This window comes from Engystomops pustulosus, chromosome 11 (genome assembly GCF_040894005.1).
Source record: "Engystomops pustulosus chromosome 11, aEngPut4.maternal, whole genome shotgun sequence".
Taxonomy (NCBI): Eukaryota; Metazoa; Chordata; class Amphibia; order Anura; family Leptodactylidae; genus Engystomops; species Engystomops pustulosus.
The window spans coordinates 29,465,399-29,488,032 of NC_092421.1; the positions used below are offsets into that span (position 1 = coordinate 29,465,399).

The 22,634-nt window shown below is 39.9% G+C and overlaps 1 protein-coding gene across 2 annotated transcripts in view; it reads right to left on the bottom strand.

Annotated features, from left to right (window-relative positions):
* LOC140106228 (ropporin-1-like) overlaps window positions 1-22,364 on the bottom strand; it is a 270,178-nt gene extending 247,814 nt beyond the window's left edge. Inside the window, exon 1 of one of the 2 annotated variants that reach the window (XM_072130513.1) lies at window positions 22,254-22,364. In XM_072130513.1, the coding sequence (XP_071986614.1) occupies window positions 22,254-22,257 (4 nt within the window). In that variant the 5' untranslated portion in view covers window positions 22,258-22,364. The remainder of the gene's footprint in view (window positions 1-22,253) is intronic. The other variant, XM_072130511.1, reaches the window with a different exon arrangement.
* Between the last annotated feature and the right edge of the window lie 270 nt (window positions 22,365-22,634).

Sequence of the window (22,634 nt, forward strand, 5' to 3'; positions counted from 1 at the left end):
AGTATGCCGGTTCAAATGGCAAATTTTGCTGGGAGGGGGCAGACTGGGGGGGAGGAGGCTGAGGTGCAGGAGCTGGAGGAGTGCCGATTTCGGTGACATGGGTGGACTGCGTGGAAGACTGACTGGTGGACAAATTGCTCGAAGCATTGTCGGCAATCGACGACATCACCTGTTCGCACTGTTCTGGCCTCAACAGTGCTCTACCACGAGTCCCAGTAACTTCAGACATGAACCTAGGGCAGTGATGGCAAACCTTTTAGAGACCGAGTGCCCAAACATCAACAAAGACCCGCTTATTTATCGCAAAGTGCCAACACAGAAATTTAATTTGTGATTTATACTCCCTTCTGTCACAGTTTTCATTGATACCAGCACCCTCAGGCACCAATATAGCAGAAAATAGTCCCAGGTAGAGCTGTCACTTTAAAATACCTCTTTGCACAGCAAGTCCTGGGCTGTCTGGGACTGCAGAAAGATACCTGGAGTCATCTCTGGTGATGGCCTGAGTGCCCACAGTAAGGGCTCCGAGTGCCACCTCTGGCACCAGTGCCATAGGTTAGCCATCACTGACCTAGGGAGTGTAGCTCTGCGGCGTTCCCCTGCTCCCTCATAAGCAGGTGGTGTCTCACCCCGCCCAGGACCACGGCCTCTGACCCCTGCAGTAGTTGGACGCCCACGTCCCCGCCCTCGTCCTCTACCCCTAGCCCTCGGGTTAAACATTTTGAAAATGAGAGTTATAACTAATTTTTTTTTTAACTTTTTTTTGTGTTTTTTTTTTTGTGTGTGTTTTTTAGTTTTTAAAACCAAACGATGCTATCCTATTGCTATTTTCTAGCCAAGTATTAAAGCACACTACTATGCCAGATGAGATGACGCTGAGTTATGAAAAAAATAAACGTAAAATAAAAAAGGAAATGGCAGACTGTGCCTAATTGAAATCCAACCCCGGGCCCTAATAAATTTTCCCACTTCGGTCTTTGCGATGGATATGTGCGTCACTAAGCGCAAAACACAGTGGTCGCAAGTCTCACTCCAAATTGCTCACAATTTGCTAGTAGATGCACTGCAGCAACTACAGCCACCAGCAGATCAACCAGAAATCAAATATATATAACGCTACTGTAGGCGTAAGTAAACCGTTTGGATTCTCCTATGGCTATTTTCTAGCCAAGTATTAAAGCACACTACTATGCCAGATGAGATGACGCTGACTTATGAAAAAAATAAACGTAAAATAAAAAAGGAAATGGCAGACTGTGCCTAATTGAAATCCAACCCCGGGCCCTAATAAATTTTCCCACTTCGGTCTTTGCGATGGATATGTGCGTCACTAAGCGCAAAACACAGTGGTCGCAAGTCTCACTCCAAATTGCTCACAATTTGCTAGTAGATGCACTGCAGCAACTACAGCCACCAGCAGATCAACCAGAAATCAAATATATATAACGCTACTGTAGGCGTAAGTAAGCCGTTTGGATTCTCCTATGGCTATTTTCTAGCCAAGTATTAAAGCACACTACTATGCCAGATGAGATGACGCTGAGTTATGAAAAAAATAAACGTAAAATAAAAAAGGAAATGGCAGACTGTGCCTAATTGAAATACAACCCCGGGCCCTAATAAATTTTCCCACTTCGGTCTTTGCGATGGATATGTGCGTCACTAAGCGCAAAACACAGTGGTCGCAAGTCTCACTCCAAATTGCTCACAATTTGCTAGTAGATGCACTGCAGCAAAGACAGCCACCAGCAGATCAACCAGAAATCAAATATATATAACGCTACTGTAGGCGTAAGTAAGCCGTTTGGATTCTCCTATGGCTATTTTCTAGCCAAGTATTAAAGCACACTACTATGCAAGATGAGATGACACTGAGTTATTAAAAAAATAAACGTAAAATAAAAAGAAACTGGCAGACTGTGCCTAATTGAAATCAAACCCCTAATAAATTTTCCCACTTTGGTGTTTGAGGTGGATATGTGTGTCACTAAGAGCTAAACACAACGGTAGCAAGTCCCCCTGCTAATTCCTCACAATATGGTACTAGCTGCACTACTAGTGCCAGCAAGCCCAGCCACAAGCAAATAAAAAAAAAAAGTATAACGTTATTGTAGCCCTAAGAAGGGCTGTTGGGTTCTTGGAGAATCACTCCTGCCTAACAGTAAGCTAATAGAACACCCTAACGCTTTCCCTGACCAGCAGCAGCTCTCTCCCTAGCGGCATCCAGACAGAGAATGATCCGAGCAGCGCGGGCAGCGGCTAGTCTATCCCAGGGTCACCTGATCTGGCCAGCCAACCACTGCTATCGACGTGTAAGGGTACCACGTCATGCTGGGTGGAGTGCAGAGTCTCCTGGCTTGTGATTGGCTCTGTTTCTGGCCGCCAAAGAGCAAAACGGCGGGAGCTGCCATTTTCTCGAGCGGGCGAAATACTCGTCCGAGCAACGAGCAGTTACGAGTACGCTAATGCTCGATCGAGCATCAAGCTCGGACGAGTATGTTCGCTCATCTCTAGAGCAGATCCTTCCATTCTGTTATCACGTTTCTTAACTACCTAGTGAAGGTGGGCATTAGAGATGAGCGAGTATACTCGTCCGAGTATACTGCTCGGTCGAGTATTAGCATACTCGGACCGGCTCGTTACTCGGACGAGTATCTCGCCGGCTCGAGATCGAGCAGTAAATTAATAAAATTAATTGAATAAAAGTATTTTTATTGTAAAAAAAAAATATTACACATGTTTGCAGATGTTTTACTTGTAAGAACACATTGAAATAACACTATTCTTCACTTTCCAGGTGTTCGCGCGTGTCTCCCGCTAGGTTCAGAGATGTTCGGAACATCTGGAATGTGAAGAATATTGTTCTTTCAATGTGTTCTGCACTTAAATGGTCCTGTATTCACAGTTTTTAATGTTTTAATTCTATTCTTCACTTTGCAGCCGTGCGTGCGTATCTCCGAACCTATGGGGAGACACGGGCGAACACCTGCAATGTGAAGAATAGAATTAAAACATTAAAAACAGTGAACACAGAAGAATTTAAGTGTAGAACACATTGAAAGAACAATATTCTTCACATTCCAGATGTTCGTGCACATCTCCTAACTTAGTGGGAGACACGCGCGAACACCTGCCAAGTGAAGAATAGTGTTATTTCAATGTGTTCTTACAAGTAAAACATCTGCAAACATCTGGAATTTTTTTTTTTTACTTCAATAGGGCTCGTTATTCGAGACAAGCACTCGAGCATCTGGAAAAGTTTGTCTCGAATAACGAGCACTCGAGCATTTTAGTGCTCGCTCATCTCTAGTGGGCATCATCTTAAAAAAGTTTTCATCTTTTCTTAAAGGAGTAGTAATCTCTGGAGATTTGAGGAGCTTGTAACATCTAGAGTAAGCCATTTTGTTTCTTTGGAATTTGAAGGGTTATTATAAAAGGAAGGGGGATAGTTTCATGATCTCTTTGGAAATCAAAGATAACCTTGGCTAAGAAAGCTAGATCTAATTTTAGAATGATTCTGTTAGCAGAAGCCGATGGATAAGGATGTCTGGTGGATAGACCCTACAGCTCCCCTAAACTTTTGGCTGTAGTAAAAGCAACCAGGAACATAACCTAAGGGTCAAATATTTTATGGGGACTTTGTCTAAATCCTTAAAGGGTGTAGAAGTAATACAGTTTCTCCTCCCAATGTTAGGAGGAGAACTTAACAGATGGGCAAATCCTAGCTGCTGGTTTAAAAAAAAATCTAAAGATGTATCAATGTTTAACTACTGAGTAATCAAAAAAAAGAACTGAGGGACTTGAACATTTGAAGCACAGGTGGTCCCCTAATGACGAACATCCGACTTGCATACGACCCCTAGTTACAAACGGATCCCTGGATGTTGCTAAATTATTGTACTTTAGCCTTAGGCTACAATAAATAGCTATAATAGTTATAAAGGTGTCTGCAATTAAGCGTTGTTGTTAATCCTGGTTCTTATGACAACCCAACGTTACAATTATAAAATATACAGTTCCGACTTGCATACAAATTCAACTTAAGAACAAACTTACAGAAACTATCATCTACGTAACCGGGAACTGTCTGTACTGGGTCTGAAACTCAAGCCTAATCCTGACTGTAGAAATGCTAAAATATGTGCAATGTTAGGATGAATTTTCTTTAGAGATTTTACAACCTTACCCGATAAGCCCTTGGCTTTTAGTAGGTTCCCCTCAGAATCCAGGCGCTTTTGCTATTAGACATAAGGAAGGAAAGATTCCCAGGCATCTATCCCTGGGATGATTCAGCTAATCGAACAAGCTGGTTTTCTTGTTCTTTTGAGAGGGTCTACCTAAGGAAAGTCCCAGATCGTTACTATATCCTAAAACACTTCCTGATTGAGACACCACCCATTTGGGTCTATATGATGGTGGCTTCTTTAATAACTTAACAAAATGATCTATATTTCTGTCTTTCTGTCACGATGGGGTGCAAAGTATACATTAATGAGCACAAAAGGACTTTTTTTGACCTTACCACTTGGCTGCAATGAAACAAAGATTGAAAAATTTAAAGGGGTCTGAATACTTTCCGTTCCCACTGTAGGTAAATAGTTCCAATGGATACCCTTCCTTAGATTGTCTTTGTTCAACCTCCAGTTTAGGGATAATTTTACTTCTCTGTGAATAGGGACCATTCAATGTGTAAGAGTCCAAAAGAACTAAAGTCTAAAAGAAAACCCAGGAAAATGTTCCTGTTTTTCTGGAACCAGGTCGAATTTCTGGTTCTGTGTGGAATCACTAGATGACCAGATCTTCTTAGGCCTGACACTGCCTGCAAAATTCGTTTTGTGATGATTGGGGTGCTGATGAGATGTCAAAGGCGAGAGCCACAAACTTGAAGTGATGAACCAGACCTTGAGGGGGCATTAATGCAAATTATGATAATATGCAATCTTGGCTTAAAAGGAAGAAGTTTTGATTTATTAGGGGAGGCTGATTTCACATTCTCTATTTTGACTTTTTGTATAGGAGTTATCTGTTCAGGAACTTAAGATTATTAGCAGATAAGAGCGATTTGTTTTGTATTTTATAAGAAACAGCTTGGATAGTTTCTCCCCTGACATCATCAGGGAGTGATGATAAATTCCCATGGGGGCTTGTAACAATGTACCAGTGGCAAATGGCAAATTCTCCATATACTAAAATACTGTAAAATTGCTGTATATAGTAGGAGTGATCATTCCACTGGACAGGGATGCACAACCTTTATCAGTCCGAGGGCTGCGTTTTCATATCGCTCAACTTCAGTGGGCCACACTAGAACAGGAACCCCAGATGCACCAAAACCTATAGTACGGCATGCATGTACTGCATGTGTACAATAACTTATAGACACCATAGCTACAAAGACAGTGCTCAAACCAGACAATAATAATGATAATGGAAATTGTCCGAAGCAGATAATGATGCTGGAGACCCCCTAGAGCAGTGATGGCAAACCTTTTAGAGACCGAGTGCCGAAACTACAAGCAAAAGGCACATATTTTTTACACAGTGCCAAATGCCAATTTAAGGTAAATAATGTAACTCGCAGGTTTCAAATGTATTGGCGCCGTGAGGACACCAATAAAGTAGAAAGAAGGAGAAATTCTGATTATTATTGTAGTTTCCCTCTATTGTCCCCTTAACAGGTATGGAGAAGGGTCTACAATAATTATTCAGCTCTGTCCACACCTCCTTGCTCCTCTTGCACTTCAAGTCACTTTAAAATAATGCTGAAAGTGGCACATCCTGGGCTGCCTATGACTGCAGGAAGTGGTCTTGAGTCCTGAATGGAGGACTTTGTGCTGGGTGATGGCCTGGGTGCCCACAAAGAGGGCTCCGAATCCCATGCTACAATACGGGAGACCTCCAGAGCAGAAGTATTATAATGTAGACTTCCAGAGCAGTTTATAATACTAAAGACCCTCCCGGACCCCCCCCCCCTCCCCCTCAAAGTAAACTTATAATACTGGAGTCCCCCAAAGCAGACATATTATAATGAAGATCCCCAGAGCAGGCTATAATACTAGAGACACCCAGAGTGAACAGATAATACTGGAACCCCCCCCCCCCCCCTTCCCTCCTGAGCAGATGTATAACACTGGAGATCTATCCAATAGAAACATCAATATTATCTGTTATTGGGAGCCCTTGAGCATTTCTTTGGGCCTCCACACCCTCAATTTCTTCCAGTCCAGGCATAATGTGACTCAATTACAGAGGGATGTGCTGGAAAAGATTGAAGTGGTTGATTAGAGTTTTATTAAAAAAAAAAAAAATACAATGTGAAGTTTATTGGATTTTTTGTCTTGAAACGCTTGCCCCAAAAGAAATGAGGATTATATATATTTGCTCAATTAGGGAATACAAAGTACTTTACTTGTGTATAATACCTTTTCTACGCCGTAACCAGAAATTTTTGCATTGCCAATTGATTTTAATCTCTGTGTCTTTTAGAATAATTTGCATATTGATGGCTGTATTTATATTGGTGGTGGGAATGTCACTACGCATGTCTGAAGAGGGGGCCACGCCCCAAACAACACATGACGTGCTTGATGCCATCCTCCTGAGTGGAGTAATATATGGCCCACCTTGGACTATACGGACTATTGCACATGGGTGATTATTGCTGTTGAAAATGATTGTTATGACTTGTATATCTTTTAGAAAGAAGAGTTGCCAAATAGTAATGCCAGTGTGTGGAGTGTTTATTTGCTTATGTAATACTGGAGACCACCGGAGAAGAACCCCCCCCCCCCCCCATTGCTGAATTTAATACAGGACCTTTCCCCTCCATGACATGATTATACAGCAGAAACCTCAGAGCTGACTATACTAACAGCCCAAGGAAGCTTTAGCAGTAAAAAAGACAGGAGCCTCAGTGTGTTATATTAGAAGTCCATAAAAGTGTACATATATATGGCCACCATAGTTCTTAGACAGTTCCCCCCACAAGTTGCGCAACGTGGCCTTTTCATGCTCACAGACGCTTTCTCAATATGTTGTCAGCTGACCTGTACCCCGGCACATAAGTGCAGTCACAGGTGGGAAGCGTCATCCTAGCAATGTAATACAAGAGATACTATGATGAGAGAAAGCATTGGCCGGCTCGTGGTTCCCCTAGAGGTGAAACAGAGCGGTGCACGCTCGCTGTAATAGAAACAACAGTGAGTGAAGGATAAAAACATGTTACAGTGTCTGCGATGACTAAACCTGGATCTAGTAACACAGTAAAACATAGTAAAAAACAAAATACAGATAGCCACATATAATTGCCATCATTCAAGAGCACATTATTAGCCTGTAACTAATAGCCAGAGACTAAGTGAGAACGTACCAGATAAAGAAGGATTAAAGCAAAAAACAGTCCAAACTGAGTAAGAGAAAATATATCCATTACATTATGAAAATATGTTAAACTCATTACGATCATGCAGTTGGGGGTGGGGCAGAGCCAGACAGGTCCTGTGCTCTCCTACACATGGAGCGTCAGGTCCAATAGCATTTCCATAATGCTGGCAGTCTGGACGCTCCAGCCAAATGTCAAACACCCTGCACCATCCACAAGACAATGGAATAGCTTGTGTGCCCTCTGAGAACCTTCCCCCCCAACTTCAAACCTAGGGGAGGACACCCCAGCAACAATGTCCCACAGTTCTATCTATATAATATACACATTCACACACATGTGGGGGATCCAAATGCTTATCTCTAGTTCACTGTCATTACTTTCAGTGAAACCATCAAAAGTGCCCTCCCAAAGATGGCCATCTAACATACACACCACATAAAGATCCAGCTTTGTGCCACACAAAAGATGGCAATTTACACCAACTGGAACACCAAACCCCAATTCCATAGCCAGGACACCCCACACAAGATGATGCCTGACCTTTGGGGAAGACTGTAGAGGAGAGAAGACATCGGGGGAGGACTGGAGTCGAGCAATGGACCCCCTAACCGGTACATTAAAATTAAAAATAAGGGGTCAGGTTTTTTAACTTCTCAGCTTCCTGTCCCTACAGTCATGGGGATAATATGGGGAAAAAACAATTCTACATTTATATCAAAACATCCCATATAAAGCAAATAATATTACATTCTACAAAATAAAATAAGTTATGGGCCTTTTTTTCGACACCACTTTCCTCCACAAAGATAGTTTATCAGTAAGGTTTAGGAACCCCCGAAATGGTGGCACTAACAAAACAATTCATGCAGAACATAAGATAGAGAATATTGAAGGCTCAATTTATTTCAAAGTTACAGGGGTGAAGTAACACTCACTTTAAAGGTATATTGCAAGCCACTCATTTCCATTTTTTTCTATTAAAGTAGATTGTATTGCTGCTGATAATTAAATTTAGATGTTATGCCGACCTTGAAACTTCACAACAGTTTGGTTACACAACATAATACAGAACGATTTTAGTCATTCACTTGACATCGTTCACTGATAAACCATTTATTGTGCTTGAATGTTCATATTGTTTTGTATTGTAATAATTAATCCAATGCCAGCTGTATTTCAGACAAATAAAATTGAATTAAAATAAATTTAATTAGACTCCTGGGAGGAAGCACTCATAAAGTTTTATTCAATTCACTATTTTAAAGTCTTTACACTATGAAAAATTGATGATTAGTTTTGCCTAAAGATTGGTTTCATACAATGAATTCAGGATACAACTGATCAAGGTTACATATCTCTGAAAATATATTAGTATGGAACGTATTAAAGGGAACCTGTCATCAGCAATTGGCCAAATAAACCACTACCAGTAGACTGTCAAGCAGCGTGACATCTTCTAGTTCTTGTTTCTTTCATGGTCCAATGTAGTGGCATCATCCAGAAAACCAACTTTGAAGTAAGATGTAAATTGGTTGTATACAATCAAGGAGTTGGAGAGTTTAACACTGAAGTCAAGGTGAGGAGCTGTGAAAACCTTTACCTCTGTGATTGACGACATGCATCGGAATTCAGGAGACCTTGTTAGTGATGTCTCTGGATGCAGGACCATCAATTACACAGGGACAGGAAACCCAGGCTTTAAAATATGGTAATTCCACCTCCGCCTCAGTGTGGTTTCCTGTCCCTGTGGGAGACCAAGGGGGAATCTCAATACTCTACATACTACAATACTACATACCGACTTATACCGGAAAAGTACACCAACCAATAGTCTTCTACACTATACCAACTGGCCAGTTCATCAGAGTAGGAGAAATTGCTCAAACTTGGAGGATTTCTGGAAACATGTTAAAGACCAGACACAGCACTTTCAGGATCGGGGGTACCCTAGGAAAACAATCTCAAGGGCCTACCTTAGGGCACGTGACACCCAGAGGAAGGCCTTATTGGATCCAAGGACCTGTACAAAGGACTTCAAAAGTCAAGTCACACTTCAGCCAAGGTGAGACACTCTCCACAGTAGCCTCACATTTAGACACAAACATGCAGGTAAGACTTGTGGTATCTTGGTGGCAGGACTTCATATAGTGCGACCCACATTCAGAGGTAACAATGTTACATCAGAGCTACTGAGAAGGGAGGCTCGTTGGATTTTTAAATTGGGGTGTCTTACACCTCGGGGGATTAATGAGAATCTTTTATTTTCAGATTTTTATAGGCAACGCTGAAGAGCACTTCTTCCTTTTTCCTTCTACTTTCGTTACCTTGTTGTCAGAGTAAGTCTGCAAATGGTTCACATTTTCATATTTAAATCTTTTTATTGAGTCCTTCCAGTATACATTATATATATAACAACTCATATACAACAAAATACCATCATGGGCTCTGTTTTCTAATAATTTTTAGCTTTTACATCTAGTTTTAATTAACATGCAGTAAATATAGTTTCTAAAACATAGTGAAATAGTAAAGGTATTAGAGGGGAGGATGGGAGGAGGAGGGGTTGTAATTAAGGAAGGGTTATACCAGGTTATCTTAATTTAGATGAGTGAGTATTCAGTCATTCAGTCATTTTAACCCCTTATCACCGACACTAGTCTTCAGCTCAATGACCAGACTCAATTTTTCTAATCTGACATGTATCACGATAATTGGTTAGAACTTCAGAACGCTTTAACATATCCAGGTGATTTTGAGATTGTTTTCCCATGACACTTTGTACTTCATGTTAGTTGTAAAATGTAATTGATAAGTTTTGCGTTTTGTTCTGAATAAAAGTTTGGCAAAAGTTTGTAAATTTTCTTCATTTTCGAAGTTTGAAATGTTCTGCTTTCTAGAGAGGAAATAAAACTACCCAAAAAGCTTGATAATTAACATTTCCGGAATGTCTGCCTTATGTTGAGATGATATTTTATGCGTCCTCACCTTTTTCTAAGATGTTATGCGGCGCAGAACTTCAGGTGCAATTTTTCTCATTTTCATGAAAATCGCCAAAACTCACATTTTGAGGGACCACTCAGCTTTCAAGTGACTTTAAAAGGTCTATATGATAGTAAAACCCCATAAATTACCCCACTATAGAAATTGCACCCCGCAACATATGTAAAACAACTTCCATTAAGTCTATTAACCCTTTAAGTGTTTTACAATATGAACCTGCGATTTAGAAACTTTTGAATTTTTGGGGGAAAATACATTAATACATTGAGGCCAAAACTGACAGTTTCATAATGAATAAAATGATGAAACGCTCTACAAAGTTTGATGCCCAATTTCTCCCCAGTGTAGTGATACCCCATATGTCAGCGGTGGCGAACCTATGGCACGCGTGCCAGAGAGGGCACGCAGAGCCCTCAGTGCTGGCACGCGGGTCCTTTGAATTTAACTCAGGTTTAAGCAGTATCGGAGCCGCGCTCCGAGACTGCTAAATTCCATGACAGAGCAGGGCGCTGACACTGCCTGCTCTGTCACACTGATGACTGCAGCGCACAGGACGGTAAGCATCCCAGCGCTGGCAGCGTAATGATGTCATTATGCTGCCAACGCTGGGCACCTTACTGTGTGCAGAACAGAAGAAGCCGGAGGAACGCGGGTTTCCTGCCTGCTCCCGCCCCTCCCCTAAAACTTCGCCCGCAAGCCGCGGAAACTCCCAGAACACCCTGCCCACTACTGCAAATCCCACCGCCCGGCGGAATTCTGCCCGCTACCACAAACCCCACCTCGGCCCAAACCTCGCCGCTACCGCAACGCTACCGACCGCTCCGAACGCTACCCCCGCCCGTACTTCGCCCGCTAGACCCTCTGCCCAGACTCTGTCCGCTCTCCGCCCACTACTGCAATTGAACTCCGGCCGCTCTCGCTACCCCCCCCTCCCCAACTCCGGTCACTGCACCCCCCATCACCCCCTCCCCTGGAACTCATGCCTCATAAACCCACTGCCCAGATCTCCAGATGCTGCATAACCCCCCCCCCCCCCCCAGTAGCTCTAACTCTGGCCGCCCACCCTCTGCCCATCTACCCTACCAAAATCCCCCCCCCTCCCTGGAACACCAGACACCTGAACTTTTGCCCACCTTGGACAACCAACCAAAGAGCAAGTAAGATATGTATTTTTATTTATATACATGTTATATTATATATTTATATGTGCATTTATATATATATATACCTGTGTGACGGCTTATTTTTTGCGTAACTCAGTTATTTATTATTCCATGTCGTGTACTGGGACGCTGTAGATTTTAATACTATCGTTGTGCGCTCTAAATCATTTGTCTCCTTTATTCTTTGGTTTGATGCAATCACAGTGATACCAGATTTGTAGGTTTTATTGTGTTTTAATACTTTTTCAATAATTAAAACAGTATACGAAAAAGAAAATAGTTTCGCCATCTTGTGACGCTAATAAATTTAGTGCACGGAGCTGGGGAGGTGTGATTTTTTTCTTAATGAGCCGTTGTTTTCATTGCTACTATTTTGAGGACTGTGTGACCTTTTGATAACTTTTATTATTTTATTACTCTTTTATATGATGTAAAATGGTGTAAAAGTGGCGTTTCAGTGTGTATAGGACTGCTGCCTCTTCCTCAATGTCACACGAATGAAACAAGTATAGGAGTTTTGAAATGCGAATAAAACGCAATGGGAGGGAAGCTACCTCTGATCGGGAATGTATCATTTTATTGATTCTAAACTAAACCGTCAGTTTTCAGGTTAAATTGCCGTACTGGCACTTTACGATAAGTAATTAGGTTTTGGGTTGCAGTTTGGGCACTCGGTCTCTAAAAGGTTCGCCATCACTGCCATATGTGGTGGTAAACTTCTGTACTGGCGCAAGGCTGGGCATAGAATGAAAGCAGCGCTATTCACAGCAGATTTGTATTGTCACAATGTACAGGCTATAAAATTTTAATTTTTTTGTAATGTGGACATATAAGGGCTTATTATTTGCAGGGTGAGAAATAATTCATTTTGGGGTTCTATAGCTTATTCATGAGATTTTATTAACTATTTAAAGGGGTACACAAACAAAATCACAAATTTTTATTTAGGATTTTTAGCACTTTTCCCCCCTGCTGATCATAATGTAAAAATAATATTTAATCTTTATTCTCTGGTTCACTACGATTGCGGTGATACCTCATTTACATAGGTTTTCTTATCTTAATTTCTTATCTCAATTTTTTACCAATATTTTAGAAAATCGCATTGTTTTTACTATCGACAAATTTTCAGGGCCATAACTTCTGTATTTTTCTGTTGGCAGATCTGGTTGAGGCCTTATTTTTTGCAAAAAGAGTTGTTCTTTTCAGTCGTATCATATTAAAGCGCATAACTTTTTTTGATCACTTTTTAGAAATTTTTTTGTGATGGTGTTTGATGAAAAATTGTATATTACGGGAAGTTTTTTGTGTGTTTTTTTTTTACATCGTTCACCGAGCGGGTTCAATATTGATTTAGATTTATTGTACAGATTAATATGGACGCGGTGATACAAATATGTACGTGTTTTTATGTTTTATATACTTTATTTGCATTTTAAGTGCAACTGGGGAGATTATGGGACTTTTTTTTTTTACATTTTTTAAACATTCCATATTTGGGCTTGAACAAGCGTTCATCCGATCATTTATTCAAGCCCTTACACTGCAATACACTTGTATTGCAGTGTATAGTTTAAGTAACTGAGCATGCGGGCCACTCGCCGGACCCTGGGGCAGAGGCAGGAGGGATCGGATATCACTGCCCGACACCAGCGAGGTCCGATGTCCTGAAATCATCTTCTGATGCGCGTAGAATCCCAATACGGCGGTCATTAAGGGGTTATTTATCTAAAAATCCAAAATATATAATATATATATATATATCTTTTTTTTGGGGGGGGGGAGGGGACTCTTTTTGCCCCTGGTAGTCATGGGACCCATATGGTCCCCTTAATTTGCACTATTATCACAAACATTAAGCACAATCTAAAATATGTAACATATTTTTCTAGATTTATTTCCACGCTTTTCCTCTCTCCCTCATGCATTTTATGTCCTATTATAGAAACATCAGACCGATTGATCTCTCACATCCATTTCAGCCTCCTCAACATCTGGGTCAATCACCCTGTTGTGCTCCATATTGGGACCCAGTTACGACCTCTCAGTCTACCTTTACACATGGTCTGGAAGATACAGCTCAGACATCAGAGCCCCCTTGTGATTCGACAACTTCGACTTCTCCCCTGGACCCCTTTTTTCATATACAGGCAGTCCCCGGGTTACGTACAAGATAGTGTCCGGAGGTTTGTTCTTAAGTTGAATTTGTATTTAAGTTTAAACTGTATATTTAATAATTGTAGATCCAGACAAAAAAAATTTTGGTCCCAGTGATAATTAAAGTTTAAACTTTTTTTGCTGTAATGGGACCAAGGATTATCAATAAAGCTTCATTACGGACACCTTACAGCTGATCATTGCAGCCTGGGCCTATAGAAAAGCATTCAGAAAGCTTCACCAGAGGTCAGAGGGGTCTGTCTGTAACTATGGGTTATCTGTAAGTCGGGTGTCCTTAAGTAGGGAACCGCCTGTATTTAACTTTTTGTTTATTTTAGTGGACTTACCTGATTTTACAATTTTATATGATGTCATACCTCATAGGAGAAAGGATACATCTCCAAAAAAAAAAAAGGGATACTTGCACTTCCCACTTCTTTTTATTTTTTGAGTATTATTATTGTATCCAAATTTATATATGATGCCTCTTGCATTAATTATTGTTATATATATTATGAATTGAAGTCACATTAGGGGTATATGATCACATATAACTTTTAATGTATACACTATTCGCTTCTAAGAGATATGTATATTCTTTAGCACTTGGCACTTTACTAATATATATTTATCTTGATAATGTATTTATATATTTTAAGGGGACAAATTAGGATATAACTACTTATTTCTTTGTTCATAACACCGGCAGCTGTACCTTGCTTCGTTACATTTTCTAGAGTATCACGGACCCTTGTGTGCGAGCACATATTCTTAGGTAAATTCTAGGCGGATGTCTTCAGATATCCCGATTGCAGACTATCTTACCTTATTGCGTGTGCTCCTACTTTACTGCGTGTGTGCATACTTTGGAACAGCATTGCATATATTATATGTGTGGCGCCACTCTCCACTACTATTTAGTGCATGCGCATAAAGCCATAACATCGCACGTACGCATGATCTTATTTGTGTCGCAAGAGTTGATTTTAACCATTACTTCTGGGTATTTGTGATCTACCTGGCGTGTCAAGTACTTTGCATGCCGTTTGTATTCTCTTCATAGGTGCGTTTCTGTTTGGCGGTGGGGGTCAGCCAGGAACAATAAAAGCTGTCTCTCAGGACTCTTTAGGCACTTACCCCTGAGGAAGTCGCATGGCTGCAACTGTGGGACACTATCTTCCCCTCCCTATATATGGTTATTGACATACCCTTTTCCAATTCAGATTTTGGGATAGCGGCATGTGCATCATCAGCATTAGATATCATGTACTTTATTCTTTGTCTTGTACTTTGTGACCTTGTGTTTCCCTAGACAGATTTAGGCATCAATACTTGTCTGTTTTACCTATTGTTTACATTCATAGGGATATACCATTGAAATTGCTGTTGTTTCAAATGACTTGTCACCCATTGTACCTTATTCACATGCCTACTGGGATACCCGAATGTGTGTAGGGGGACAGCTACCTGCTTTTCCCATGGTGGTTTATGGACATTTGCCATTCCCACTGGTCCATTGTTAATTTTGGATGTGGTTTTGGCATGTTTTAATTGTTTTTAACATCTATAATGTACACTCACTGGCCACTTTATTAGGTACACCTGTTCAACTGCTCGTTAACACTTAATTTCTAATCAGCCAATCACATGGCGGCAACTCAGTGCATTTAGGCATGTAGACATGGTCAAGACAATCTCCTGCAGTTCAAACCGAGCATCAATATGGGGAAGAAAGGTGATTTGAGTGCCTTTGAACGTGGCATGGTTGTTGGTGCCAGAAGGGCTGGTCTGAGTATTTCAGAAACTGCTGATCTACTGGCATTTTCACGCACAACCATCTCTAGGGTTTACAGAGAATGGTCCGAAAAAGAAAAAACATCCAGTGAGCGGCAGTTCTGTGGGTGTAAATGCCTTGTTGATGCCAGAGGTCAGAGGAGAATGGGCAGACTGGTTCGAGCTGATAGAAAGGCAACAGTAACTCAAATTGCCACCCGTTACAACCAAGGTAGGCAGAAGAGCATCTCTGAACGCACAGTACGTCGAACTTTGAGGCAGATGGGCTACAGCAGCAGAAGACCACACCGGGTGCCACTCCTTTCAGCCAAGAACAGGAAACTGAGGCTACAAATTGCACAAGCTCATCGAAATTGGACAGTAGAAGATTGGAAAAACGTTGCCTGGTCTGATGAGTCTCGATTTCTGCTGCGACATTCGGATGGTAGGGTCAGAATTTGGCGTCAACAACATGAAAGCATGGATCCATCCTGCCTTGTATCAACGGTTCAGGCTGGTGGTGGTGGTGTCATGGTGTGGAGAATATTTTCTTGGCACTCTTTGGGCCCCTTGGTACCAATTCAGCATTGTTACAACGCCACAGCCTACCTGAGTATTGTTGCTGACCATGTCCATCCCTTTATGACCACAATGTACCCAACATCTGGTGGCTACTTTCAGCAGGATAATGCACCATGTCATAAAGCTGTATTTCATCTCAGACTGGTTTCTTGAACATGACAATGAGGTCACTGTACTCAAATGGCCTCCACAGTCACCAGATCTCAATCTAATAGAGCATCTTTGGGATGTGTTGGAACAGGAGATTCGCATCATGGATGTGCAGCCGAAAAATCTGCGGCAACTGTGTGATGCCATCATGTCAATATGGACCAAAATCTCTGAGGAATGCTTCCAGCACCTTGTTGAGTCTATGCCATGAAGAATTGTGGTAGTTCTGAAGGCAAAAAGGGGGTCCAACCCGTTACTAGCATGGTGTAATTAATAAAGTGGCCGGTGAGTGTATGTAAATAATTTTTAAAAAAGATCAAATAAAGGATGAAATTGTTTGATGAGTTGTTATTAGAATCTACAGTCTTGGGCTTATCTTTGCAATAGGTGGATGCAATAGGAGAGGTGATCTGAAAATTTTTTTTTATCTGTGATTTGTTTTTGTTTTAAAGAGATGACCATTCATGCTCACCCGTAGTGTAGGACAATAATGCAATAGGGAATCCTTTTGATAGGTATTGTTTGTATTCATTTGAAATTGATGCAAACGTACCATGCTTTCCACTTATTTTCGGAATGCCGTGTAAGAGTATTTTTTTTTTAAATCCCATGAAAAATGTTAATTATGGATTTTGTGTCAAAGAAAAAAAAATATGCTAAAACTTTTTATGTAGGGCACATAAATTCAGGCCTTATTAAGGCGATATGAATTATTAGATGAATTGTATCTAAGGCAGAGATACGGTGAAATGTGTGTGAGCAAGATTAACTGCAGAAAATTCATAGATATAAATTCCGATGATGATTTTAAATAGAGCTCCTGCCATCTCCTATGAAACCCCCCTCCTCTGTTACTACAGGGAACCGTAGTGGAAAGAATGGGTTTCCCTGCAGAAGTGCATAAACAATTATACACTGATATTACAATGAAAATGAAACTCACTGGTGTTAATAACCGCAAGTTTATGCAATAAAGATGAATTTCAGAGAATATAATTTCTTATTAGCCTCATTATATGTTCTCTCAACAACTCTGGTTTATGAAACAATAATGGATTTCCCACTTCCATTAATTGAAATTCTATTTAATTACTGTACATCACATTATGCTTGAATACTACAGGAGGTTATTTCCTGTCTCTAACAATCCGGATACATTATGTGAATACTTTGGTTATTGTATTCTTCTCCACGTCATTGTAAAATGAATAATTGGCTGGATGTCAATAAGTGCAAGGTGCTGGAGGATTGAACAGAATAACATTAAAGTACTGTATATGGCAATACAATAGAGGTTTGATTCTTTCACAGCTCTTACTGATGTACAAATGCATGTATATTTATGCATAAAATGACAAGAGGATATTTCCGAGCCATGTCTACCTCCCGCTCTCCAGCACAGTCTACTTTTTATGTGTGTACTAGCTAATAGAAGAGCCCCATTTATGAGCATATGCATCTTTTATTAATGGAACTGGGTGGAAAGAAGGTTGAATATGTACAAAATATTTTTACCTTTTCACTTAATAGAATATTCCAGAAATATGAATGTCTGATTCAAAACCCCCATAATACAACAAAAAATTGTTATTAATCACAAAACAGAGCTGAAATAGATTGTTTTAATGATTCACAAAATTTTATGGGGTTTCTAAAATAGGTGGAGTTATCCCCTAGATCAGTGGTAGCGAACCTATGGCACGGGTGCCAGAGGTGGCACTCAGAGCCTTCTATATGGGCACCCTTGCCATCACCCCAGGGCAGGGTTCGCCAGACAGGACACAAGGCCTCTTGCAGTCCCAGGAAGCCCAAGACCCTGGAAGGAAGCTACAATGATAATCCAAACTTCTTTTCAACCTTTCTACTGTATTGGTGTCCTCAGGTGCCTATTCAATTTAAACCTGTGACAGAGCTGGGAGTAATAAGTTACTGTTTAAATTGTTGCATCGGCACTTTGCGAAAAATATGTGGGTTTTGGATGTAGTTTGGGCACTTGGTGTCTAAAAGGTTTGCCATCACTGCCCTAGATGGCCGCCATCTACAACTACATCTCCCATGATCCCATGGCATGTCCACAACATTTTTCTGCTAAGGAAAAAAATTTAAACAACTAATTACTTATTAGCTTATATTATAGTGACCCATTTGAATATGAATTATGCTTATTCCTGGAAGACCCCTTTAATTTAGAAAAACATTTTTTTACTTTCTGAACACATATTAACATTTTACTACATGCTAAAAATATAATAAAATCAATTTGAACCTTGCTGTTAATACTGTATGAGGAACACTATGCTTATATGTACGAGTACATGGACAATGTTAACCTGGGTATCAATCCAACCAAAAAAGGAAAATATATTAATCTTAAATTAACACGGCACAGAACTCATATATTGACAATGTATAATAGTATTTATTTTATTATACTTGAATATATCTACTAGAAATTTCCCATATAATATGACCATTACATGATTCAACTCTTACTAATCTATGGTTATAATACTGTATTGTACGAACCAGCAGCCTCTGTACAAACGTGGATCTCTGCTCCGAGATCTGATCGGAGACCCGCTTTGGACAGTGACATCACACGCATGCAGCTCAGTCATGGACCAATGCCAGTAAGCACGCTGAAGAGGCCGGAGACACGGGGGGAAATAGCGAAATAGGAGGCTCTGAATCTCAAATACCGCCAGTCCCTGGGTTACATACAAGATAGGTTTTGTAGGTTTGTTCTAAAGTTGAATTTGTATGCAAGTCGGAACTGTATACTGTATCATTGTAACCCCAGCCAATTTTTTTTTTTTGGGGGGGGGATTTGGATTTTAAAAATGTTGGATTCTCATAAGAACCAGGATTAACAATAAGCTTAATTGCAGACATATTTGATAACTGTTATAGAGGTCCGTTTGTAACTAGGGGTTGTCTGTATGATGAAATCTTTCCCTATAATATACCTATTGTACATTGTATTGAACAATACCATATTACATAATATATAAGCGATCATAATAGACCTATGGCAAGACAATAATGAAATCTTTAGGGTTGGTAAAGTATTCACTACATTTACAAGGGCCCCTGTATATATACAAATATCTGCAATTTGCTGCATAAATTTGGATACTGGATGTACAATATATAAAAATGGATTTTACTTGTATAAATTTATATATAGTTTTATGTTATCAATTTTTGCCTGTTACACCTTGGGAAAGACTTGAAACCATTCATACAGTACGTAACAGAAGGGGAAGTAATGTTACACAAACCAAGCTCATATATTCAAATGCTGCTTTACATTGCTGTAAGCCTCATCTGCAAAATTACCAGGCCAATTCATAATAAGAGCAAACATATCCATTAATAAAAGCCCACATATTGTCATTGAAGATTAATATGTGGGAGAATCAGATTTCATGCTGTATTTTTTGCTTCGTGTATCTTATGCTTAATTGAAAAGTTTACCGCACTATTAAATGAAAGCAGTGAAGCAAAGTACTTGACGATAATGGCAGCTTCACTGTCACTGTGACATGCCCAGCCCAAGGATTTTTATAGACCTGTGTGACCTCCTATTGTTATGTGTGAGGAATTGGCTGTCTCGAAAAGTTGCATAGAAATGAATATAGGGAGACAAGCTCATGCTCAACAACATCTCCATTCCAACCTTGTGTGAATGTGATCTCACCATCGAACCAACCTCGCAAGTCCTTCTGGAGATCGCTGAAGCTTACATCTACCAACCAAAATAGAGCGTCTGTATTAAACCCTTGGTTCCTCAATGTCCAGGTTCAAATTTTGCAGTTCTGTTATGCTCTTCTTTTGGAATTGCTTTACATAGCATACCAGTTTTTACTTCTATTTCTATTTTTATTATATTGCATGTGGGACTTGATAGAATAATTTTATTAATTAGTTTTTTCTTCAGGTAATTAGCAGACAAATCACTAATCACTTTTTTCGGTCACTTTGCCATTAAAGTAGTAAAACTTAATAACCTTTACCAAAATATGTTAGAAATATGTACGGCATCAATCAGTCATCCCTCCAGATGAAGTTCTGTACAACTGCAGGTCCTTCTCCTTTCTGCCTTCAGTTGACAGACTGTAGGGGGGCACACTTCAAACATCTAGAATGTGTTTCTAGATGTCACTGAACCAGAGATATCCACAGTTAAATTCGGGAATGGAGAGCTACATATAACATTTTACTACACCTTTAAGGCCTCTTGCACATTATTGTGCCAGTGTTCAGTAGATATACAGTACAGACCAAAGGTTTTGACACCTTCTCGTTCAAACAGTTTTCCGTATTTTCAGGACTGTAAAAATTGAAAATTCCCACTGAAAGCTTTAAAACTATGAACTAACACATGTGGAAATATATACTTAAAAAGTATGAAACAACTGAAAATATGTCATATATTCTAGGTTCCTCAGAGTAGCCACCTTTTGCTTTGATTAATGCTTTGCACACTCTTGGCATTCTCTTGATGAGACTATAAGGCGCACCGGAGTATAAGGCACACCTGATTATAAGGATGAATGACCAGTAGGTGGCAAACCTGTGCACAGTTCAAGGCAGCTGTTGTCTGTAAGTATGGTTCATATATAAGGCGCACTGGACTATAAGGCGCACCTTTGATTTATGAGAAAATCAAAGGATTTTTATTGCGCCTTATAGTCCGAAAAATTCGGTAGGCACCAGAGGTGCCTTGTCAGGTTTAATAAGTGGGATTTCCTGCCTTATAAATGGGGTCAGGACCATCAGTGGTGTTGTGCAGAAGTCAGGTGGATACACAGCTGATAGTCCTACTGAATAGACTGTTAAAATTTGTATTATGGCTAGAAAAAAGCAGCTAAGAAAAACAAGTGGCCATCATTACTTTAGGAAATTAAGGGCATTCAGTCCGAAAAATGGGGAAAACTTTGAAAGTGTCCTCAAGTTCATTTGCAAAACCCATCAAGCGTTACAAAGAAACTGGCTCACATAAGGAAGGCCCCAGGAAAGGAAGACCAAGAGTCACCTCTGCTGCAGAGGATACGTTCATTTGAGTCACCAGCCTCAGAAATCGTAGGTTAACAGCAGCTCAGATTAGAAGCCAGGTCAATGTCACACAGAGTTCGAGCAGCGGACACATCTATAAAGTATAACAACTGTTAAGAGGAGACTGTGTGCAGCAGCCTACATGGTAAAATAGATTCTAGTAAACCACTGCTAAGAACAGGCAACAAGCAGAAGAGACTTGTTTGGGTCTGATGAGCCCAAATTTGAGATCTTTGGTTCCAACCACCATGTCTTTGTGAGACTAAGAAAAGGTGAACAAATGTAATCTACATGCCTGGATCCCACTCTTTGATTGTGACACTGCTGGGAATTTATTCAAAATTGAAGGTATAATAAACCATCATGGTTACCAAAGCATCTTGTGTCTCCTAGTGTCTTACCTTTATGGAGACAACTGCAACATCATTGTTTTTGGAAAATGAAATAAAAATGTGATTGGAGGAAGCATCTAGAGAGTATACATGAAAATCAGGTTCAATCAAAACTTTTACTGTAGAAAGATAACTCAGTCAAGTAGGTCTCACTCGCAGTTGTTGCTTAGAAAGTCAACAAATTCACAATAAAGTCTATTAATACAGTACAATTACAATACATTTAGAACAATCAATTTATTCACCAGTACAACCTTTAGATTATATCAAGACATACATGATGGGAATGTTTATTTTGTGGTGCAATTCTCTAGACGAGAAACCCTGCAAGTGCAATGCTATCAATTTTAGAATATTATGAGGCCACCCCAGAGTCCAGAGCACAAGAAAGATGTAAAAATAATTTCTGTGTATTCAGGGCTGGAATCACTACCTTCTGGCTGAATTTACAAAGATATTTTAAAATAATTGTGCTAAGTTTTTTTTTTACCATTCATGTTGGCAAAATGGAATACATGATACAGGAATGTATTTAGGACACTAAAATAATTTTCAGGTTGAGCATTATATTTTTTTGCTAAATAGTTTACTTACTCATTGCTGACTGGAGTTTATCATATTGTCGGATCAAGGAAGATGTGGCTTGCTTTTCCTATAGATCAGATTAAGTCACTGCATGATCCTAATGCCTCTTCTATCATTGTGCTGTAAGAGAACAGATAGTGGTTAGACATCCACTTTAATAATATCCTCAAGTAAAAAAAACCAAGTGTCTATTTCTAAGGCCAATCATGTAGCTAGAAAAGTGGAAAAAGAAAAAAACACTGATTTATATTGCTATTAATTTCTATTACGCAATTAGGGCACAATAAATTCTAATTTTAAGTGTCTTTACACAAGAGCCTCATACAGGATACAGTGTGGTACTTCTGTTTTCAATGCAATATCATACCAACTTATATATATTACAGAACA